Genomic DNA, 20,517 nt, shown 5'->3' with positions numbered 1-20,517 from the left:
GCTAAGTATGTGAAAATGTTAAAATATTCTTGCAGCATAGTCATTAAAACAGGTATGGACATACCAGAAATAAAATACTGTACAAGTAATACAGAGCCAACATTTTCGTTACTAAAATAAATGCCAGTATGCGTTTAAGTACACTGAATTTTATGATTTGAAAATGAAAGCGGTTGTTCCAGAAGTAGATGGCTTTTGACGTTATTCTGAAGTTACTAATTTCATTCCATTGGTGGAATTGATCTCATTTTCACTTTCACAAGATTCTGCTTTCATTTTTATTTCTTTCGGTATATTTGTTCTTGAGAAATATTTAGGAGAATCCTGTGTTAGTTACTTAATAAATATATCAAGAAAGATACAGTGTAGTCTCCCTTCTTATAATCTATAATCCTAAAGACCGAGGTCTCCTGATATGCTTTATGGAATTGTGACAAATATTACTCAGGTGTTGATTATAGTAGTGCTAAATTGTAGTACCATTGCTTCCCAATTTAAAGTTACATTGCAAGTTTGCCTTGATATAGAAACTGCATTTATTGCATTTCTATCATGTAGACAGCAAAACAGATGAAGAAGGTTGGGGGTTGACTGCTGGAAATCAGCACTGCTGAACTGGACCTGGGAGTTCTGGTTGACAAAAGGTTGACCATGAGTCAACGTGCCCTTGTCTCCGAGAAGGCCAGTGGTATCCTGGTGTGCATTAGGAAAAGTGTGCCCAGCAGGTCGAGGGAGTTTCTTCTCCCCCTGTACTTTTCCCTGGTGAGGCCGCATCTGGAGTAGTGCGTCCAGTTCTGGGCTCGCTGGGTTAAGAAGGACAAGGAATTACTGGAGGGAGTCCAGCAGCGGACTATGAAGATGATGCGGGGTCTGGAGCATCTTTCTCATGAGGAGAGACTGAGAGAGCTGGGTCTGTTCAGCCTGGAGAACAGAAGGCTGAGAGGGGATCTCATCAATGTTTATAAATATCTCAAGGGTGGGTGTCAAGGGGATGGGACCAGACTCCTTTCAGTGCTGCCCAATGATAGGATGAGGGACAACAGGCACAGACTGAAGCACAGGAGGTTCCATGAACATGAGAAGAAACTTCTTTACTTTGAGGGTGCCAGAGCCCTGGAACAGGCTGCCCAGAGAGGTTGTGGAGTCTCCTCCTCTGGAGACATTCAAACCCACTTGGACACATTCCTGTGTGATCTGCTCTGGTGAACCTGCTTTAGCAGGTGGGTTGGACTAGATGATCTCCAGAGGTCCCTTCCAACCCCAACCATTCTGTGAAAGACTTCATAATTTGCCTAAAATCTCCTAGCATGTTCATCACAAAGCTGTTTTAAAATCTTCTAGGTTTTAGTCTCAGTGTGCCATTTACTTACCCAAGTAGTTGCTTCAAAGTGACTCTTACAGTCTCTTTTTTCCCACCCCCAAGTTTCTGGAATGCAGATCAATCTGTACATTTAGCAGGGCATAAAATAAATAGTGCAGTGATCATGTTAGTGATGATTCTTCACATAGCAGTGGAAGAAAATATGAGTTCTTGATAGATCTATGTTAGCAATGTTAATAATTTTTCATGTCGTTTTGCTGATTGTTTGAGGCTGCCGGCAGGGTGTACTGCTCTTGAGTGGCAGCAGTTCCTGTATTGTGAAAACAAAAAGAACCCCACACGTCTAATTTTTCTTTAGCCATAAAATGTCTTTTTATAGCATGTCAGAATGCTTCCTAAGTAAACGAGAAGTGTTGGAGGGATGAGTGAGGAAGAAAAGTTCCATTGCGTTCAATACACAGATAGCAGCTGGCTGTTTCCACCTAGACTTCAGCTGTTTCAGGGAGTGAAAGGAACCACTCAATGCCAAGAAAGCTTACAGGGTGCTTCTAGATGGCTGGGTACAAACTCTTTCATCTGCACCATGGAAGCCTGGTGCTGGTGCAGACTTTATTTTTTATTTTAGAAGTTGGGTTTAATGTCATTAAATCTGCTGTGTTTAACTGTTGCCTGCTATTTAAAATAACTTTAAGTAAGCACTAGTTACTTTGTGGAATAAAGGAGGATTCTCCTCCAAGTGTAGGTAAAGCATTGCTGAAATAAGACACTCTTGGGGTTGTGTAGGAATTGTGGTTTTGTTGCCTCTTGCTCTTCGCAGGATGCGTGTATGTTATGGGGAGGAGACAGTGCAATAGAAGAGACGAGCAAAATAAATGAATCAAGGAAGAGAAAGCTAAGCTCAGTCTAGGCAAGAAAAGCAAAGTCTGTAAAGAACTTCTGAATAAGGGCTATCTGCAAAGGACTTGGTCCTGGAAGGGAAAATACAGTCTCCAGTTTGATTCTTTGTGTAGCAGAGAAATGGACTCCTGTTTTTTTTTATTGATGAAAAGCTGTAAATACCAAACATACTCTGTACTTATCAGAAACACCTGACTGCTTTCTGCTGCTGTTCTGGATTACCTGGACACAAGTCTATTCTGAACTCAAAGCTGAATAACTGTTATTGATGTTTGCGTGCAAGTGACCATGTAGCCATAGTCTGTGGATTTGCTTTAGAGCCCTGTAACAATGACAGATGAGAAACAAAGTATTGTAGAACTTCGAGTTAAAAATGTGAAACTCTTACAGCTACTCATGGATTAAAACTCTGATTTAGATTAGGAAAGAAGCATCTTTAGGAAGCTTCCTTTTTAAAGTTCCTCAGCAAAATTATGTACTACTGTTGGCTAAAGTGTTATTTTTCATATAGAGAAATGTCATATATTTGTTGCAACAAAAATCAAGTGGCAAGTGTGTATCTGATTTCTGGTGTTCTGATAAATGAGCCTGAGCCCCCTTCCTAAACTGTACAGCCACCAATGTCTCAGGCCCCTTTCTGTTTGTATTTGATTTGTTACTGTATTTGTCAGTGAAGTAGTTCTTTGTTTTAGTTTTGTAGCTGTCCCTTGGGGTTTTTTTTCTGTTCAGTGTCATCAGACAGTATGCAATTACTTCTTTTTTTTTTTTAAATTTATGCTAGGGATTTTTATAGTCATTCCTCTGTTTACGAATATGTTTCTAAAACTTTGACTGCATGGCATCACATCCAGCTGTGTTATGTGTTACGGTATTCCTGATTTGTGATCTGGTCCATACCATATCCCAACAACCCATTGTGGCAGCACCACCACGGGGATAGAAAGCACATGGTGGGAATGGAAACGTGAAGGAGAGGTGGAGAGGGATGTAGATATTTTTCAGTTGAATCTGAATGTAGGATTTGATAAAAGTATTACTGTGGATTATCTGATAAAGACGGAAGACTGTGAAAGTATGGAGATTAGTAATCCTCCTATATTTTAAATTATATTATGTTTTTTAGTCTCTCTTGGATTCACAGAGTAATTTTTTTTGAAATCTGACTTGGTAATGGAAGGGAAACAATGACATTTTCTAGCTGGAGGAAGAACAAGATTATGATGAGATGCAAACAAGTCAAACTCTTGCTAAAAGCAGTTTAGTTTATTGTCAGTTATTACAGTTTAACTAGTCAAATGACTAAAAAATTACCCCAAAATAATTCATATGTTAGTTTGTTTTCTAAAATTAATTTTTATTTTTTGTTGTGATTTTTGGCAACTTTCATTGTTCAAACAGGAGTATCAATAGTTTCTCTTGGTAGCCTGTACTTTGTTGAAAATTAACTTCATTTCAAAGAGCTAGTGAACCATAGTGCTATAATCTGTGATGATTCAGTTTGTCTTCCTTACTGGTGAGACTTCCATCCACATATCTATTTCTGTGAATTTCACCCATGGAAACAGTGAAAGAATTGTGGTGGGGTGTTTTGGTGGTATATAGGGGTATAGGGGAGGGGCGGGGGGCGTTGTTTGTTTGGTTTAATGATTTATTTTTTTTTTTACATTGTCTTCAGATCTGTCATCTGGCAACTCTGATGTAACTTTCCTTTTTTTTTTTAAGCTATGATGTTGACTCGAAGAGTCCTAACCTATCAAAACATGTAAGTTTTACCTCGCTATTATACCTTCTTGTGCTGAAATGCTTACGCTTTCCTAAACATGTTTATTTGCTTTTGACTGTAAGTAATACCAGATACATGGAGACAAATACAGTGATTGTGCTGTTGCTAATAACATACATAATGCTCGTGAGTATAATTTTAATGGGACATTCCTCCTGTAAAGAGCATATTTAAGCACACGTTTATACCTTTTCCGATACCTCATAAGCTGCATTTTGTTGATACTTCTCCGCATCCTAAAAATTTTTAACTGTAAACAGGCTTTGATTGTGTCCCAGTTAATTTAGTAGAAATCTTTTATGCTCATATCATCTTGAAGTAGAAGGTTTAAATATTAACTTTAGATTTTAGAGATGTGAGAGTCGAATTTAGCGGCTTCTGAGTGATTCTTTTAAAATAAAAACAGGAGAAGTTTCTTAAGAGAACCTTTAAGAATCTGGAGCAAAGGAAGATAGAATAATGGAAAGAATGTGGGGTGTGTGTGCAGTTCACAGTGAAAAAACAAGACTTTTGGCCATTGATCTCCCGTTAGATCCTCCCTGTAAAGATTTAAAGCCCCTGACAAACTGTTTTCCATCTCCATCATCATGGAAAGGTAATCTGAATAACTACAATGCTAGATAAGAGGATGCAGAAAATAGAAGTCTTCCCTGTAGTGTCTTCAATAAGGATAAATCCTCATCCTGGGCTTCTGCCTGAGATTGTTTGCACTTCTGTAGTAACTGGTTTGTCTGAATTCTTTTCTTTCTTTTTCCCCAAACGTACTTTTTTGTACAAAAACCTCATAATGAAGTTCTAAGAAAAATTACACAAGTTAGTCACTATTGAAGTGCAAACAAAAAATATATGGAAATACAGAGCCTAGATTCAATTGATTACTAGAACAGGAATTGATGAATTTAGTATCTTGCTGAGCCCACCAAAAAACAAAACAAAACAAAAAACCAACACACACACAGAAGAGAGTCTTAAGACTATTTGAGTGCATCGTGAATTACGTATGTGCCGTATAGAAGGCTAAGCATACTCAGACACATTAGGTCCTGTTTTTTCAACAGTGCAGATTCCCTCGAATCTTCAAGTGTGGAGTGAAACTGTATTCTTTAGACATTAATGTTAATATCAGAAATATGTTTCACTCTATTGTCTCTAAGAGGAAATGTGTACAAGTTGATGTAGGCTTGGTATCTGTGCTGAAGACACCAAACTCTGCCATGTAGTATTATGTACACAAAGACAGCTCTGAGAGCCCTGTGAAAGATGGTAGCTAGAAACGTGTTTCTTAAACACGGCAATTAATTTCCATAATTTCCCGAGTGGTCAAGGTTGGTCTGTATGGTTCCTGTTGCTGCCAGCGTCCTGCATCTCCTTCCCAGAGCTCTCAAGGATTAGGGCAGTGAGTTGGTGGGATGTGAGCAGAACTTTACTCATATCTGTGCTCTGGGAGCTTGGTGTTTCTGAAAAATGTCAGGCCAGAGGTGTTTGCATAGTGAGACATCTCGTGTGTTGTTGTCACTTTGTGTGGAATAAGATCCTTCCTGTTCCTAAAAACAGCTGTTGACCCATTCCTTTGGAAATACTGGGCAGTGTCATTTAACAGTTGAACAGTTTGGGGATTGAAAAAAGAGTCAACCTGGAGAGTTTCAATTCCAGTGACTGAGATTTGGCAAAAGGAGAAGAAAGTGAAGCAAATGTTATAATAGATGGATGAAGTAACCAGAGTAGACAGTGCTGCCATTGTGGCTGGCTGTAATAACATAATCTTATAAAACTGGCTACCTGAAATTAGACTTTTTTGTTCATGGTAGATTCCTCATTTAAGAAAAAAGGAACAGACTAATGAACAACTGTAATTAATAACAGACTGTGGAACTAATAAAAATTAATCAGAGAAACTGCACCAAAAGGAAGAGAAAATTGTGGAATATGTGGTTTCAGTGTAGAAAATGGTGTTATTTTAGAATGTATCATGCCTAGTGTTTTTAAAAATTAATGAGGAGTTGAGTATTTTCAAACAAATTTTAACAATTTTAGAAGACTCTATGGAAACAGCGTCGCAGTGTCAGAGCAGTTAGAGGACACAGTGGGATTCGTTCTCAGACCCAGTTCACTGTATGGACCCATAACTAACACAGTGCAGAGACGGGAATGAGTGGCCTGGGCCGAGAGCAGAGTCAGAACTGTCTGTACGTATATTCCCTACTATATATAGTGTCATAAGTGTCACGGAGGCACCCCGAGGTTAATTTAAGGGACAACAAGGTCCAAAAACAACTTTTATTAGACCGGTGAGGAACAGGGTTTTAGCACTCCAAAAGTGACTTAAATAAAGGTTCGGATATCAGCTGAGGAAAATTATTTAAGGGGCAGCAACTAATACAACAGGCGGTCCACAGTGTGCATGCACGTGGCTTCACCCAAACAATGCCAGAGCCGTCCCTGAGTCCCAGAGAAATACACACTTGCCTAAACACGGTGCAGGATTATTTTTAAAGAGATACACGTACTCGTAGTGAGTACGGAAAGTGTACACTCGTGATTCCACGAGGGTAAATTTATAATACACTAGCAATCCTGCGAGGGTTAATTTACTTACACGTGCAAGTGTGCACGGAATCCTACACGTGCTTACGTGGAAGCACGGGAGGAAAATACACTCGCAATTGTGCGAGGGGCTCTCGGCGGCCACTCGCAATTGTGCGAGGAAATAATTTAAAGTATGCGTGCAAATATGCACAGAAAGTTACATGTGCATATGTGCACGGGAGGAAAATACACCCGCGATTGTGCGAGGATTAATTTTACACGCGCTCTTATGGAGCGCAGAAAGTTATACGTGCATATGTGCACGGAAAGTATAAATATACTCGCAATCCTGCGAGAAGTTTTACTCACACCCGTGGCGGCGAGGCAAGCAGAGTCCCCATCCCGGGGAGGGGGGCTCTCGGCAGCAGCATCTTGCTCGTGCTCCGAGAGACCCACACAATGGGCGGAGTCTCGACGAGAGTCCCGTTTTTATACTGGCTGATCAGACCTGACTCTAGGCACTCTAGAAGCTTCTCTGCACCCCCACACTGTCTGTGGGTGCCCCTGAAGCCTCCAAACATCCCCCACACTGGGCGCGGCTCAGTGTGCCTCGGCACTCCCTTCTCCTAATGGTCCTGGCCAGGGTGCTCTGGGGCCAAACAAAAGAAGCTGTTAGCCTCAAGTAGCAGAGAAAGAGGGAGATGTGCCTACTCCTTCCATACTGAAGGAGGGAGGGGGAGGTGGAGGCGGGGGGGGTTGCATTCTGCCACAATAAGTTATGGTTTGCTGTACATGAATTACAGTGTCTTGATTCTCTTTACTGTTTGTGTACAAATGTCACAAGCTACTGCTAACACCACTGCCGGTGATGCTGGGAAGAGCAGAGCTAGCAAGCTCTTTTTCACTTGCAAGATAAGGAGTTGGACTGCAGCATAATTTTTTATTTTTTTCAATATACATACAACAGTTTGAAAATCCATTCATATTTTTAGGCTTCTTATACTACAGGGAGATACAGTATAAAAATTACGTGATTTTCGGTGATGCAGTTAAATTATAAAACACAAAAATGAAGTCTCTCGTTAGAGCAATACTTGTGCATAACTGTCAATCCAGGGTGCTCATACAGATCCTGCACGGGCATGAATTTCTGCCAGCATAATTAGCTGCCAAGAAATTAATAGAATCAGTGTAGAATCGCTTCATAAAAGAGAAATTCATTAAAATGTTCCAGTTAAAGAAGGTGAAGAAAGTAATGATTTTTTTCCATCAAATTTCATTTTTTGTTGATTAAAATGGCAATATAAAAGCAGTAAGTGGAGTGCATTAGAATTACTTCTGTAACTGTAACCCAGTGTAATGTAAAATCTGTAATAGTGAGTCTGTTTTATGAGTGATTATTGCATAATTAATTTTAAGATGTGATGTTCAGCAGAATGTATTCTACACTAGTGAAGCACCCAGATAAAATGGGAAACCAAATTTGTCTCAATGTGAAATATGAATTCTGAGTTTATGTTACTGCTTTTCAGGACTTTTTGGGACAAATGTTTTGTACACTGGGAGAAATAGTTGGATCACAGGGGAGCAGACTGGAAAAGTCGATTGTGTAAGTATGGCATTCTTGAATGCTGGATGAATGCACACTGCTGCCTGAGGTCAGAAGTGTGGTGGTTTTGCCTTGAGGTATCTTGGTACATGGATTTGACAGACATGGCTTCAAAGAGAGTAAATTGTTAGGTACAATAGAAATCTTTCTTTATGATAATTTAAGCTTCAGTTTGGACAATTAGCAAAGGAATTGACTCATCCAAAATGTTTACCAACTTCATTACACCTTGCATTAGACAGAGTTTGAGTATACTAATCTTAAAAATGTTTTTCTTTCTAGTTTGCAAATGAACACATCATAATCTTTATTGCCTTCTATTCAAGCATCATGGAAGAAAACCCTCACTGTTTCAAATCCAAACATTCCTACTTGTATTTCTGTTGTTCCCAATAATACAGTTCCTAAACAATTAGACAAGCCACAGTATGAAATATTTTCTATTTATCCTACTAAATTTATGAAATCTTTCTTATGATCGATGGATTTTTCTCCCACCGATAGGATTTTGATATTTACCAACTATTGCTCATAGGTATGCAGAGATATTTAAAATACAAATCATATGAACAATCTTAATTTTCTGTTCCTAAATAATGTTTGAGTAATTGAAAATATTTTACAATTTTTATCAGAATGTATGCTACAAATTCACATATGACATTAAAAGCAAACATTTAAAGTTCTAACTGGACGTTTCATGTGATGGTAATATCTTTTGACTTTTTTTTTTTTCTTTTAATTGTGATTGCACTGCAGTGAGTGATCGTGGGTTTGGTTACTCTGTCAGATGGAGCGTCCTTCATGTCCCATTATACTGGGTTCATTATGAGCAGTATACCAGGGTTACTTCATTAACTTTTCTTCACTGGTTTCATTATAAGGGCAGATGAAGTTTTCAGGCTTAGCAAGCCTGGTATTATTCTGGGCCAAACTTTGCTGAAAACACCACATATATTCTGACTTTGTATTCAAATAACAAGAACCAGGATCTTGATGAACTACAACAATTTGCAAAATTCAGAATGTATTTAGATATTATTTTAGTATAATTTAGTATATATATATTTAGTATTTAATATAATTTTAGTGTAATTCCAAATACAAGAAAACTCTTTAATTGAGTTATATTATTGAGTTATATATTATCTTAAGAAATATATTCCTAGTAATACATTTTCTTCTATGTGTATATTTGAATAACCATTTCTGTTACTGAGATGACACTTCTATATCTATTATTAGTGGTTTATATGGTTTATACACTCTTCATGTACATATCTTGTATCCTGTACCTGTCAACCTCAAACTTAAACATTAAGTAGTAGCTTTGAAGTCCTGTGAAAAATCTCAGAAGTCGATATTCTGTTATCAGTGTATAAAATATACCAATGGTAACTTTTTCCCCTAGATTTTATAATATACTTTTTTCTTGTTTATGTAAATAACTTAATGCCATTGATAAATTAGTTGTTTAAAAAGAAGCTTTTCTCTAGTTTATATTGAATAGCATGGTGATGTTCTGTGGGGGTGGTGTTAAAGTTTCTATCATGGTGAAGACAGTGTCCAGCTTCAAGGAGGCCCACCCATGATAACTATCCTTTTATCTTTCAAGAGCTTGGAAGTGTTGAGCTGTCGAACTCAAAGCTTTTCTCACTACTTGAATCTAATTAAATTCTTAAATATTTGCAATTCTGCTGCAAGTATAAGCTTGGAAAAGCATCGGAATTTTCCTGTTTTCATGCCAAAAATAGTATCAGTTTGTCTCTAGAACTCTTTCTGGCTGAAATACCAGTTTGGAACAGAATATTTAAACTGATAAACCTAAAGACAATTCACATAGTTTTCATTTAACTTAGTCTAAGGGTCCTTAGGAAACCATGAAAACTTTAAAATAAAAGACAAGTAATGTTTCCATTATAAAAACTGTGGTAAACTTTCTTTAGTTATATTTTAAGTTTAAAAAATATTTTAGTGGAATTTAAACTACTTGAATTCCTGAGACTTAGGCATACCTGCAACAAATCCTTTTGAATGATAAATGCCATGGGTTGGCTGGCACTGCTCTGCAGGGAGACATTCCTGTAATTATGCCCTTCCAGTCCATTAGCCTTGACTAAATTTTGCCTGTAAATGTCTTATTTCCAGTCATTTGGTTTTTGTACAAAGGCAATTTTCAGCTATTCAGCAGGACTTGTTTATCATACAGATCATGCTGAAAAGTAGAGTAACATAAAAAAACTTGAGAAGTCTTTGCAAAACATTTCCACTTAGTGTTTTATCAAAATAACCCTTTGATTTAGTCTCCCTAATTTACAGCCAACTGCAGATGATTCAGATTGATTTGTAACAATGATGTATGAAATCTGTTAGTTCTCTTGCTTAATTCCCTGAACGCTGCGATCATTACTGCTGCAACATCCTTTAACAATATGATACATATTCTCTTTAATATTCAGGATTGAGGTCAGTAATAAATGCACTTTTGCTGAATTTTGAAGGGTTCTAAGTATAGTCCAGTTACCTGATCACTCTATTTACAGACTCAGTCTTTATGACAAGTCCCTAGTCCAAGTAATCCTCCCTGCTCCCCGCAACCTCTCCTGCCCTCCTCACCCTCCCTCCCCAAGGACCACAGCAGTAATTTTTACACTATTTACACTATTTATTTTTAAATCAAGGGCATAAAGAGTTCTATTAATACCACTACATGTTCCTTATTATTTCCCTTCTCTGCACTGGTGGGACTGTGCACACTGGGAACGACTCCATTTTCAGGGTAAATTCTTCAACTCTGAAGGTGAGGAAGGTTTCAGTGTCTGCAGCATAATTCAGGAAAACTCTTACAGACTATTTAAACTTAAAAACACACTAATGCACACCGTAACATATGTTAGAAGTAATACTACTTCACTGCATCACTTCCTTAAATAACTTGAAAAACTACCCAGAGAAGCCATTCTAAAACTGTGTCACTTTCTGTTCCTATCAAGGTTTTCAGATGAACCTTAACTTTTAAGATGTCCTTCAATTTCAGTAGCTAATCAGAAGTTGTCTGCAATAAAATAAATATTGTATAAAACTTAAAAATATCCAGGAAATATCCTTGAGGACGAGTATAGTAAGTGGTATAACAGAAGAGGTGTGTTAGGTTACACAATTAAAAAGCTTGTCTGCAAACAAAGAAGAGAGGTGCAACAGCAGGTGGGGGATCCCAAATTATACCTTGCCCTGGCTGCTTCCAGACCCCTCCCAGGAGAATCATCAGCTCATCCATGTCCTGTCTCTGCACCCACAAAGGAGCACAGAGGTACAAGGCAGGAACAAGGGGTAACTCCAATGACTAAGTTAAACAGCCCCTGCCCAGTTCCTACCGGCGCTGTCCCAGGAAAACCTCAGCACCATGGCATGGAGACACACGTCTCCACCTGTTTGGGACATGTTTTTAGCTCTTGGTGGCCCTCAGGTTGTTTGCAGTGTTTGGCTGTCTGCTTGAGCACACAAACACTGCTGTCGATTGGGACAAGAGGATGACTCTATTTTGTTTACTTCTACCACAACAAAAGTTCACTTACTTTTCACTGTCTAGGCCTAACTTATGCTAACGGCCGCAGTGAATTGTGCTGTTGCAGCTCTGCTGACTGTTCCAACTAGTTATTGGTTGACTCTACTGGAAGCCAGTGGTGGCGTGGTCAGAGAAAGGTGCTGACTTTGGACACCCATATTTAATAAGACAAATCTTGCTGACTTCTTGAGGGTCTTTATAGTTCTTTCTGTCTACAAAGTGGTAAATTATTTGGCACACTACCCGTTTTTTAAATGAGAAAATTCTTGAAATTTATTTCAAACATGTAGATTAAAAATCATCTGTTCAGCAGTTTCACGTCACTTGGTACAGGTTAAGTGAAGCCTGAGGTGTGTAACAGATGAAGTTTTAAAGATTGAAGTTATCTATGAGACAGGAAAATATATCAGTGAAGATTCTATGGAAAAAAGGTCTTATAGTTATTTCACAGATGTGTTGGCCTGTGTAATACATTCTGTCTTGGATAAACAAGCATTGTGCAGGTCTGGTTCTGAGCAGATACTCTGTTGTAAGGCAGTTAGTAAATGAGCCCGAATCAGTTGTCTCCCTTTTTTATACGTGGTATGGGTAGATATTTGTTAATATTAATGGAAAAAGTCTTCATGACTCTTTATCAGCACTTGCCAGAGTTCAGGTTTTATTTTGAAATTGGTGCTTTTCACAAAGTGGTGACAGTGCTGTGACTGGACAAATGTGCCTGGTTGATTGTTGACTCTGGACTCTCTGAAATCTGGATACCTTGGTGTCTAGGAGACATTGTCTTATTTTTTCCATTAAACCATTGCATTGCATTCCAGAATTGTTTGCTTATAGACATGTGTTTAATGTCTCTTAATATTCAAATAACAGCAATTAAATTTACAATATTGCATGTCTTCTATTCCTAAGTAATGCTTTGAATTTACAGTTCTCTTCACAAAGTCAAGTTCACATTCACATAGCTTGAAAGTTATTTATGGTGTCACTTGAGATAAGAGAGCTTTTTCTCTTCACAGTAGTTCTGAAGCTTGTTAACATTTTGCTTTTTCTGTTCTCTGCCAAGGGATGTGTGACGAAGAGAATGCCCAGTACTGTTTTAGTCCCAATCAGCCACCACCGAAGTAGTACTTTTTGTACTTAAGCAGCTTGAGAATCTTGAATTCCATTCTCTGATTGGCATTCAAGTAAGCTCTGGCATTATTTCAACATGAAAATTAGAAAAAACTTGAAGCTTAAACTTCAGATCTATCTAGTTTAGACATTAGAAAAGCCTGATGAGATTCAGGACTCCATGGCTGCCATGAGCTGGCCAACTCCGAGTCAGATTGTGTATCACCAGGGAAAGTTCCCTTGGAAAGTCTACCATGAAAGCATACTCTTATCTTTCATCAAAATCATTAAGCCTAGAGGATCACCATTGCAGTGGTCTGTCAGGCAGGCTGGAAAGTATGTTGCTGCTAACCTTCATGATGAATGCAAAAGTGAAGATATACATGCACATTTTTCTTCTTTGCCTTCGTGACTGGCATGGCTTGCAGTTTCATTGGTCATAAGAGCACCAGCAGATTATGCCTGTGAGGCATGAACCTAATAGTATTTGGTCTTTGCAGCTATGACGATGTCTCCTGAACCTCACTCTCTGTTTCTGACACCATAATGGGCTTTGAATTCAGTGCAATCTGTCACTCCAGGTATGGTGGTGTGCTAGCTGTTATCCCTGTGACTATCAATGTTTCTGTTCAAGAACATAATTTAGTGCTGCACTTTATTTTACAGACTGGCCAGGTACAGAGGTGAACATTTGCTCTGGATGATTTCTCTTGGAAAATAAATCTAGTTATGCAAAGCAGGTGAAATGGAGAATCTGGCATTTTAACAGTAATATTTACTCTCTTTACCTGTTGGGATACTAGATTCATTAAATGCTTTCTCAAGACAGCTCCATATGTAAGATTTCCTCAGGCTGGCCTTGCATGCCCCAGTTGTATTAGCATGAAAGGATGAGGTGCATACATACCTAGTTGCAGAAATGACACAGCTTTATTTTTCTCTCAAGAGAGTGTCACCTTCCCAAACATTATTCAGAACTAGATATTTGCATCTTCTGTCTTCCTAGAGAGAAGATGCTAGCCACATTTGTAACTCTGAGCAATGCTTCTTTCAGGATCTACTAAGTGCATTCCTGTAGGGATTCCCTTTAATGAGGCGGCAGAGCCATTGCAAAGCTTAATGAGCATTCTGTGCTAGTTATTCACATCTGAGTGCCATTGCCTGCTAATGAGGCTGTACTGGAGCCAGCTGGCCTCTTTTGGGAAGTTCTTTCTCCTGTCATCTTGCTGTGAACATAATTGATAGAAAAACATCTGAACCCTGGAAATGGGACTCCCTGTATATTTGTCCTGTTGTTTTATCTGTGGTTGTGACTGCCAGAGGGTTAAGTTCTGTAAATTCAAGGATAGGACTGTAAATTTTTGAATGATCTGAAAAATGTCCCATTCTCTGCCTCATTTCAATTTCAGCTTGCAAAATTGGAAGCTCTGTTTAACCTCTTAAGTTTGATTTCCCATATAAATTGTCATCTTTTTCTAACTTTTTCACCAACTCTGGAAAAGTCCTCCTTTCAGTCCTTGTTAAAGCCCAGGTGGTCTTCACAGTGTCCTTTCAGACTTCTCTAGGTGCTGCAGATGTGATGTCTCAGTTGTAGAATCATTTTTTCTAAGGACACAATAATTACTCCTCAAGACTGTATCCTGTCCAGAGACATGCAGGTATTGTTGAGGACCTTTAATTTGATGATGGTTTTCAGTTCGGTTCCTCTGACAGTCAAATTATTTGCTCCCTCAAATACTGTTCAATTATTTTGCCATCTCTGGGCATGTTTCCATTGGCGTCTTTGTTCTAAAGACAAAGCCTCTCATTCTTTAGCTTTTAGTATTGGAGGCCTCAGGTGAACCCCATGGCATAACAACTTCTGTCAGTAAGGCATTTTAAACAACTGGGGCATGCAATGCCAGCAAGGCATTTTAAACAACATTTAAACAGAAAGGAGTGATCACTGTAGAACACTTACACGTTCTGGGCTCTCAATCCAGAAGGACCTGCTGAAAAACATAGATCTTCCTTACATTTTACCTTCCTTTATTCAGTTTGCACCCTGTTTAGCCTTAGACTGGCACACTTTCTACATCTGGGTGCCAGATAACTACCACTGAGTGTTGGAGTTTGCAGTGGTTATGCAATACAGACTGGCTCATCATTACCCCTCAAAACCTGATCCGTAACCCTTTCCAGCAAAACTTATCCAGCGAAACTGGTTGCCGGAACATAAATTCTATATTGTCACTTCAGTGCTATAGAACCAAGTCCAGCTCAGGACCAGCTATTTCTTAAAACTAAAGAAGATGGGTGGTAGCACTGCATTCTGGATTTAAACAGGTAGAACTCTTACATGCTCATCTTGAAGAGAATATTAGTCAATATTTCCCTGGCAATTGGAAGGACTGGTTTGTAATAGTGAATCTCCAAGTAGTGTATTTTCATACAGTCATAAGACCAGCTTGAAATTATTTTGTTATTTTCTCACAAGGCGCATTATTGCTTGTTAAAGGTCTTTTCATGTGGCTGATTTGGTACCACTGAAGTTTTTGTCAGGGTGCTGACTTTACATCTAAGTGGTTTTTTTAATAATGTTTTTTAAAGGAACTTATAAGAGAACAAACTCTTTAGTGTCTAGTGTCTCCAAATGGTCAAGTACTTTTTTCATGCTTGTGTTCTCAAGACAAGCATACAAAGTTCGTACTTAATAATTTCACAAACTGCAGAGGTCATTTGGTAGAGTTTTTAGTTCCTCAATAATGAGAACTTTTTCTTCTGTAGAGAAATTCCGTGCTAATCTTGAGTAAGCATTTCACCTCTTTGCCAGTCATCATAGTGTAAAAATACTGTCTTTCTTTTATAAGGCACATATCCTTGAGAACCTTGGTGACACGTCAAGCCAAACTTTACCCAAATGCTTTCAGAGGTGACTATGCTGTTTGTACGTTTGCATCTACTCAAGAGTTCCCTATTTTTTCTGACATACCCAGGCAAATATCTGGAGGGGGTTGCCTCTCCAGTTTCCCTTCAGACACATGTATCTCTTGGGTTTGGGCTTCCCCTGGCCTTCAAGTTCATAAGATGAGCTGAAGCATGTCTCCTAATAAATGTCTTCCTGTGCAAATCTCAGTTTGAGACAGGCAGGTGTTGACTGTCATGTGTTATAACTGCAGGCAGGGTGGCACAAGGTTCTCTGTCAAATGGCAACTGTGTGGTGACTAGTTTGTGGGAAATGGAGCTTGTTTATCAACAGTTATCAACATGACAGCTGGCTGAATATGAGCCAGCAGTGTCCCCAGGTGGCCAAAAAGGCCAACAGCATCCTGGCTTGTAACAGGAATAGTGTGGCCAGCAGGACTAGAGAAGTGATTGTACCACTGTACTGAGCACTGGTGAGCCCACACCTTGAATCCTGTGTTCAGTGTTGGGCCCCTCATCATAAGAAAGACATTGAGGTTCTGGAGAGAGTTCAGAGCAGGGTGACGAAGCTGTTGAGGGGCCTGGAGCACAAGTGTGATGAGGAGCAGCTGAGGGAACTGGGGCTGTTCAGCCTGGAGAACAGGAGGCTGAGGGGAGACCTTATCTCTGTCTACAACTACCTGAAAGGAGGGTGTAGCATGGAGGGGGTTGGTCTCTTCTCCCAAGTAGCAAGTGATGGGACAAGAGGAAATGGCCTCAAGTTGCATCAGGGGAGGTTTAAATTGGATATTAGGAAAAATTTCTTCACAAAAAGAGTTGTCAGGCATTGGAACAGGCTGCCCAGGGAAGAGGTGGAGTCACCATCCCTGTAGGTGTTTAAAAGGCTTTTAGATGAAGTTCTTAGGGACATGGTTTAGTGCTAGAGTTAGGTTATGGTTGGACTTGATGGTGCTGAGGTTCTATGATTCTAGTTTACTTCAGACCTCCAGCTCTTCAGGAGGTGATCGGGTTTGTACTTCTCACAGTCTAGCATCTGACACAATAATATTTTGGAAGTCGAATAAATCTGTTTGACTTTTCACATGAAAGGAAATGTTTGATACTTTTCTTCAGAGTACTGTCACTGCCCATACTGTCTCAAATATGTCCCTAATGGCACAGTTAACTGTGCTTTAATACTTCACTAAGAAGAATTTTGGTTCATGTAATGGCAATTCTGATGCCGGTGCCTTGTAGTTCAGTTGGCATGACCTACAGAATCGTGGTGCTGAGAACTTCTGGTTTTTTAGTTACAGTTCTGACATTTTTGTTTCTTCCTTACCTGTCAAAGCCAGTGTCATGATCAGCTGTTCTTGAAACATTTCACCATGTAAGGTCAATATCACCCTGATCACTACGTTATTTCTGCTACTGCTACCAAATTCCAAACACTTCTGAATCGTCAAGAAGTACTGTTCAAAGTAAAAGATTCAGCTTTTCCATATTTTGAAAAACTGATATTTCATTTGCCATATCCCATTGCTACAGAGGGTAAAATGGGTAATTTTCAGTCATGAGCTGTTGAAGCTTTAAAACCACATGATTTTAGGATGCTGATAAAACTATGTTTTTCTGTTATTTGAAGAAAATTCTCCTGTTTGGTCTTAACTGTACTTTATAAGTCACACTGCATTAAATGGAAGAATGCTGTAAGTCTTGTATGTATTTAAATCATAATTTAAAATTTCACACCAAAAACTTGAATAGTTCCCATATCCCCTGTTTTCCTTGTGAAATTTAAACTTGCTGTGTAGCACTGAGGAGTTGCAGGAGAGCAGTCACCTGTCCCCAAATGACTGCAGCAGTATAGGAGCATCATTCCCTGATGTATTCTCCATAGACGTAAACATCAACTTCTGAACAAGAGTTTCATTGAGCTTGCATAAATTTGCATCAGTATTTGTTCCTCTGTTACTAATTTCCAAACTTTTATCTGCTTTTAAAACTGTTTTCCCAGCAGTTCTTTGTTATGCCACAGTCTTGCTAAACTTATTTAAAGTTGTAGAGCACTGTAAAAATTTTAGAAATTTTAAGGAAACTAATAAATGAAATAAGAACAACAGTAAATGTTTACATTAATGTTTTGTTGTAACAAAAGAACAGGAGTGCCCTCTAGTTATCTTAGAAAAACCTAAAAAATAGAATCAATTTGAAAATTTGTAACCTCATCTGGGTGTTCCTGCTCCGGCAGAGGGATTGGACTGGATGAGCTTTTGAGGTCCCTTTCAATCCCTGACATTCTGTGATTCTGTGATAATGTTACCTTAATGTCATATTGGAACGTAATTTTATTCAAATAATTAATTATTTTCAAGAAAGATGTGAAGAAATAAAGAACTAGAAATAAAATGAGCATAAGCAATCACATTAGTTTTGAAAAAAAAAATCTAGAAGGAATTGCCAAGGTGTGTGCTAATGGACATGCTGATAGACATTAGGATATTACAGAACTACTCCTTTATAGTGTGGCATCATGCAAAAAGTTGCATCTAAGTATTTGTACTTCCCTGCCACCCTCCCCTGCCCCCCAAAAGTCTGCTGCCACTGAATACTATCAGATTATGTGTGGCTTTTCTCTTCCTCTCTTGGTTTCTATGCTAAGGATCTGTTTTGTGCTTTCAGGTGTTGCAGCAGCATGTATTTAATTGCTGGGTGTGAATTATAATTTATTTTGCGACTATGGTATCTGATGCGACATTATGTGTCGTCTTACATATTTCAGAATAAATATTGTCAAATAAGGCTGGTGTATAGTTTTAAATATATTTTAGATATTTTGTTTAAGGAAAATTTGCAAAAGGATGCTTTTCAAAAATAACTAAGTTATAGAGTCATCTCTCAAGAAAATGAGAATGGGAGGGTGGAAAATAGAATGTGTGATATTCTCATATCAACCCATTTAAACTTTTTATGCTATTTCCTTTAAAATTGAAACTGATTTGTTTCTTGCTAGTTCAAATAAATATGCAACTCATTTAACAATTCCCTTTGGATGAACCAACTTTTTTACACAGGACAAGTGACAAAAGAGGGAAACTGTGTAGCAATGCCATCAGTTTTGTGACTTGAAAGTGCAACTTGTGTTTATCTGTGTCAGCTGTAACTTTCATAAATGATACTAAGGAACTGAGTTGATGAAGTTGTATTTTCTTGCAGGGGAATTCCTGGGAAGAAATGTGGAACAGTCATAGTAACAGCAGAGGAATTGGGCTGTTGCCGAGTGAGTGTGTGTTCATTGCTTTCTGAAAAGTAAAATGAAAATGCTCTTGTGATTTATACTGCAACAGATTGCCAAAGGTATAAGGTATAATTTTGCATTTTGCGATATATGTAAGAAGGTAAGATAATTTTTTCCTGTCAGTTACTCTTAGTTTTAGATGGCCGAAGAGTAAAACAATACAAAGCTTAAAGTTTTTGATTCTTAGATGAATTTTAAATCTAGTCTTTATTTCCCCAAGTAATAAATCACATTTTAATCTCTTAGTGTCAAAATTTTAACAAAGATTCATTTGTTTTAACCATGGAATTATGTTTCCATTATGGAACATTGACATTACATGAATATCAAAGTACATTTTTGGATTTTTAACCTTATAATTAAAAGGATTTATGCTAATAGTGAGTTGTCATTTAAAAAATGTGAAAATAATGTTTATTGAAAAAAAGTAGTAAAGTATTTTAAATAATTGCCATAAGAGTTTAAACAGTAGAAAGTGCCTTATTAGTGGCATATGCCTACTTATTTAATAGAAAACAGAAGAATATGGGGGGTGTAGGGAGTGGACCAGCAGTGGGGAATTTGACTGGTTAAAGGGAGAGACATGGTGTGGCCATGACCTTCCCTGAGTGTCTTATTTTCTTAATTTCATTAAATATTTAAATTAAAAAGAAACCCTTAATTTTGTGCCTTATTTCCAGATTAGTCAAGTTTGTATTATTTCTCTGCAGAACTGGTGTATTTGAATAGCACACAGGCTCAAATCTTCCTTGCCTTTTCCAGACAACCTGCCAGTCCTGCACAGTTATGTTAACAGGGTGAACCAGCTCAGGCTCCTTGAACTCCCATGTAGCAGGAGGAAATTCCCATGTTACTAGTACGAATGAATAAGTATGGTCATGGAAAATACCTGTCTTTCCCTTCTGTTTTACATCGGGTCAAACTTTTGTACATAGTACATGATCAAAATGTTCACACTTTCATCAGATGACAAAATAGATACATCACTGACTGCTTTCCTACAGAAATTGTGTCTCTATGTTTCTTAAGAAATGTAGAGACACCATTCTTAAGAAGGTAGGAGGAGAATGGTCTCTTAAGAGACATATGCCATCACCCCAAGCATCTATTTATGACCTTTAAAAAGTCCAAAGCAAATTTTTTCCTGATATTCCAGGTTTGTCCTCCAAGACCAGAATTTGTATCCCAGTTGTAACAAACTATTTAAAAGTCATAAATATGTCATTAAATCCATAATCAGAGGGATTTTTTTTGTTTTCCTTTTAATGAAGACAAATACTAGGTGGCTTCCAAGGCTTTCATGTTCTTCTAGATTCACCCCATTCAAATTTTACATCTGTGATGAGTAGTTCAAAATCACTGAAGGAATCTTGCAAAGAATTTGGGATTCAGTGCCTTTGTCTTGCACTCTCTTTTGCATTCTCTGTCATGTTCTTTCATGTGTGCACTCTCTCACACACTCCCTTGTGCTTTCTCAGCAGCTGTTGCATACTTCGTCTGTGATATTTTCCTGCTTAAGGTTATT

At 38.3% G+C, this 20,517-nt stretch overlaps 1 protein-coding gene across 3 annotated transcripts in view; it reads left to right on the top strand.

Moving 5' to 3' along the window:
- CPNE8 (copine 8) overlaps nt 1-20,517 on the top strand; it is a 104,703-nt gene that overhangs the window by 28,874 nt on the left and 55,312 nt on the right. For all 3 annotated transcript variants that reach the window (XR_010469613.1, XM_005498108.3, XM_021280440.2), the window contains exons 5-7: nt 3,941-3,980; nt 8,060-8,136; nt 18,911-18,974. Coding sequence is in view for 2 of the 3 variants with exons in the window: in XM_005498108.3 (XP_005498165.2) it covers nt 3,941-3,980; nt 8,060-8,136; nt 18,911-18,974 (181 nt within the window). In the remaining variant the exon portion in view is untranslated. The remainder of the gene's footprint in view (nt 1-3,940; nt 3,981-8,059; nt 8,137-18,910; nt 18,975-20,517) is intronic.

This window comes from Columba livia, chromosome 1 (genome assembly GCF_036013475.1).
Source record: "Columba livia isolate bColLiv1 breed racing homer chromosome 1, bColLiv1.pat.W.v2, whole genome shotgun sequence".
Lineage (NCBI taxonomy): Eukaryota > Metazoa > Chordata > Aves > Columbiformes > Columbidae > Columba > Columba livia.
The sequence above is the reverse complement of the archived record's forward strand: the minus strand, read 5'-3'. Positions and strand labels throughout refer to the sequence as shown.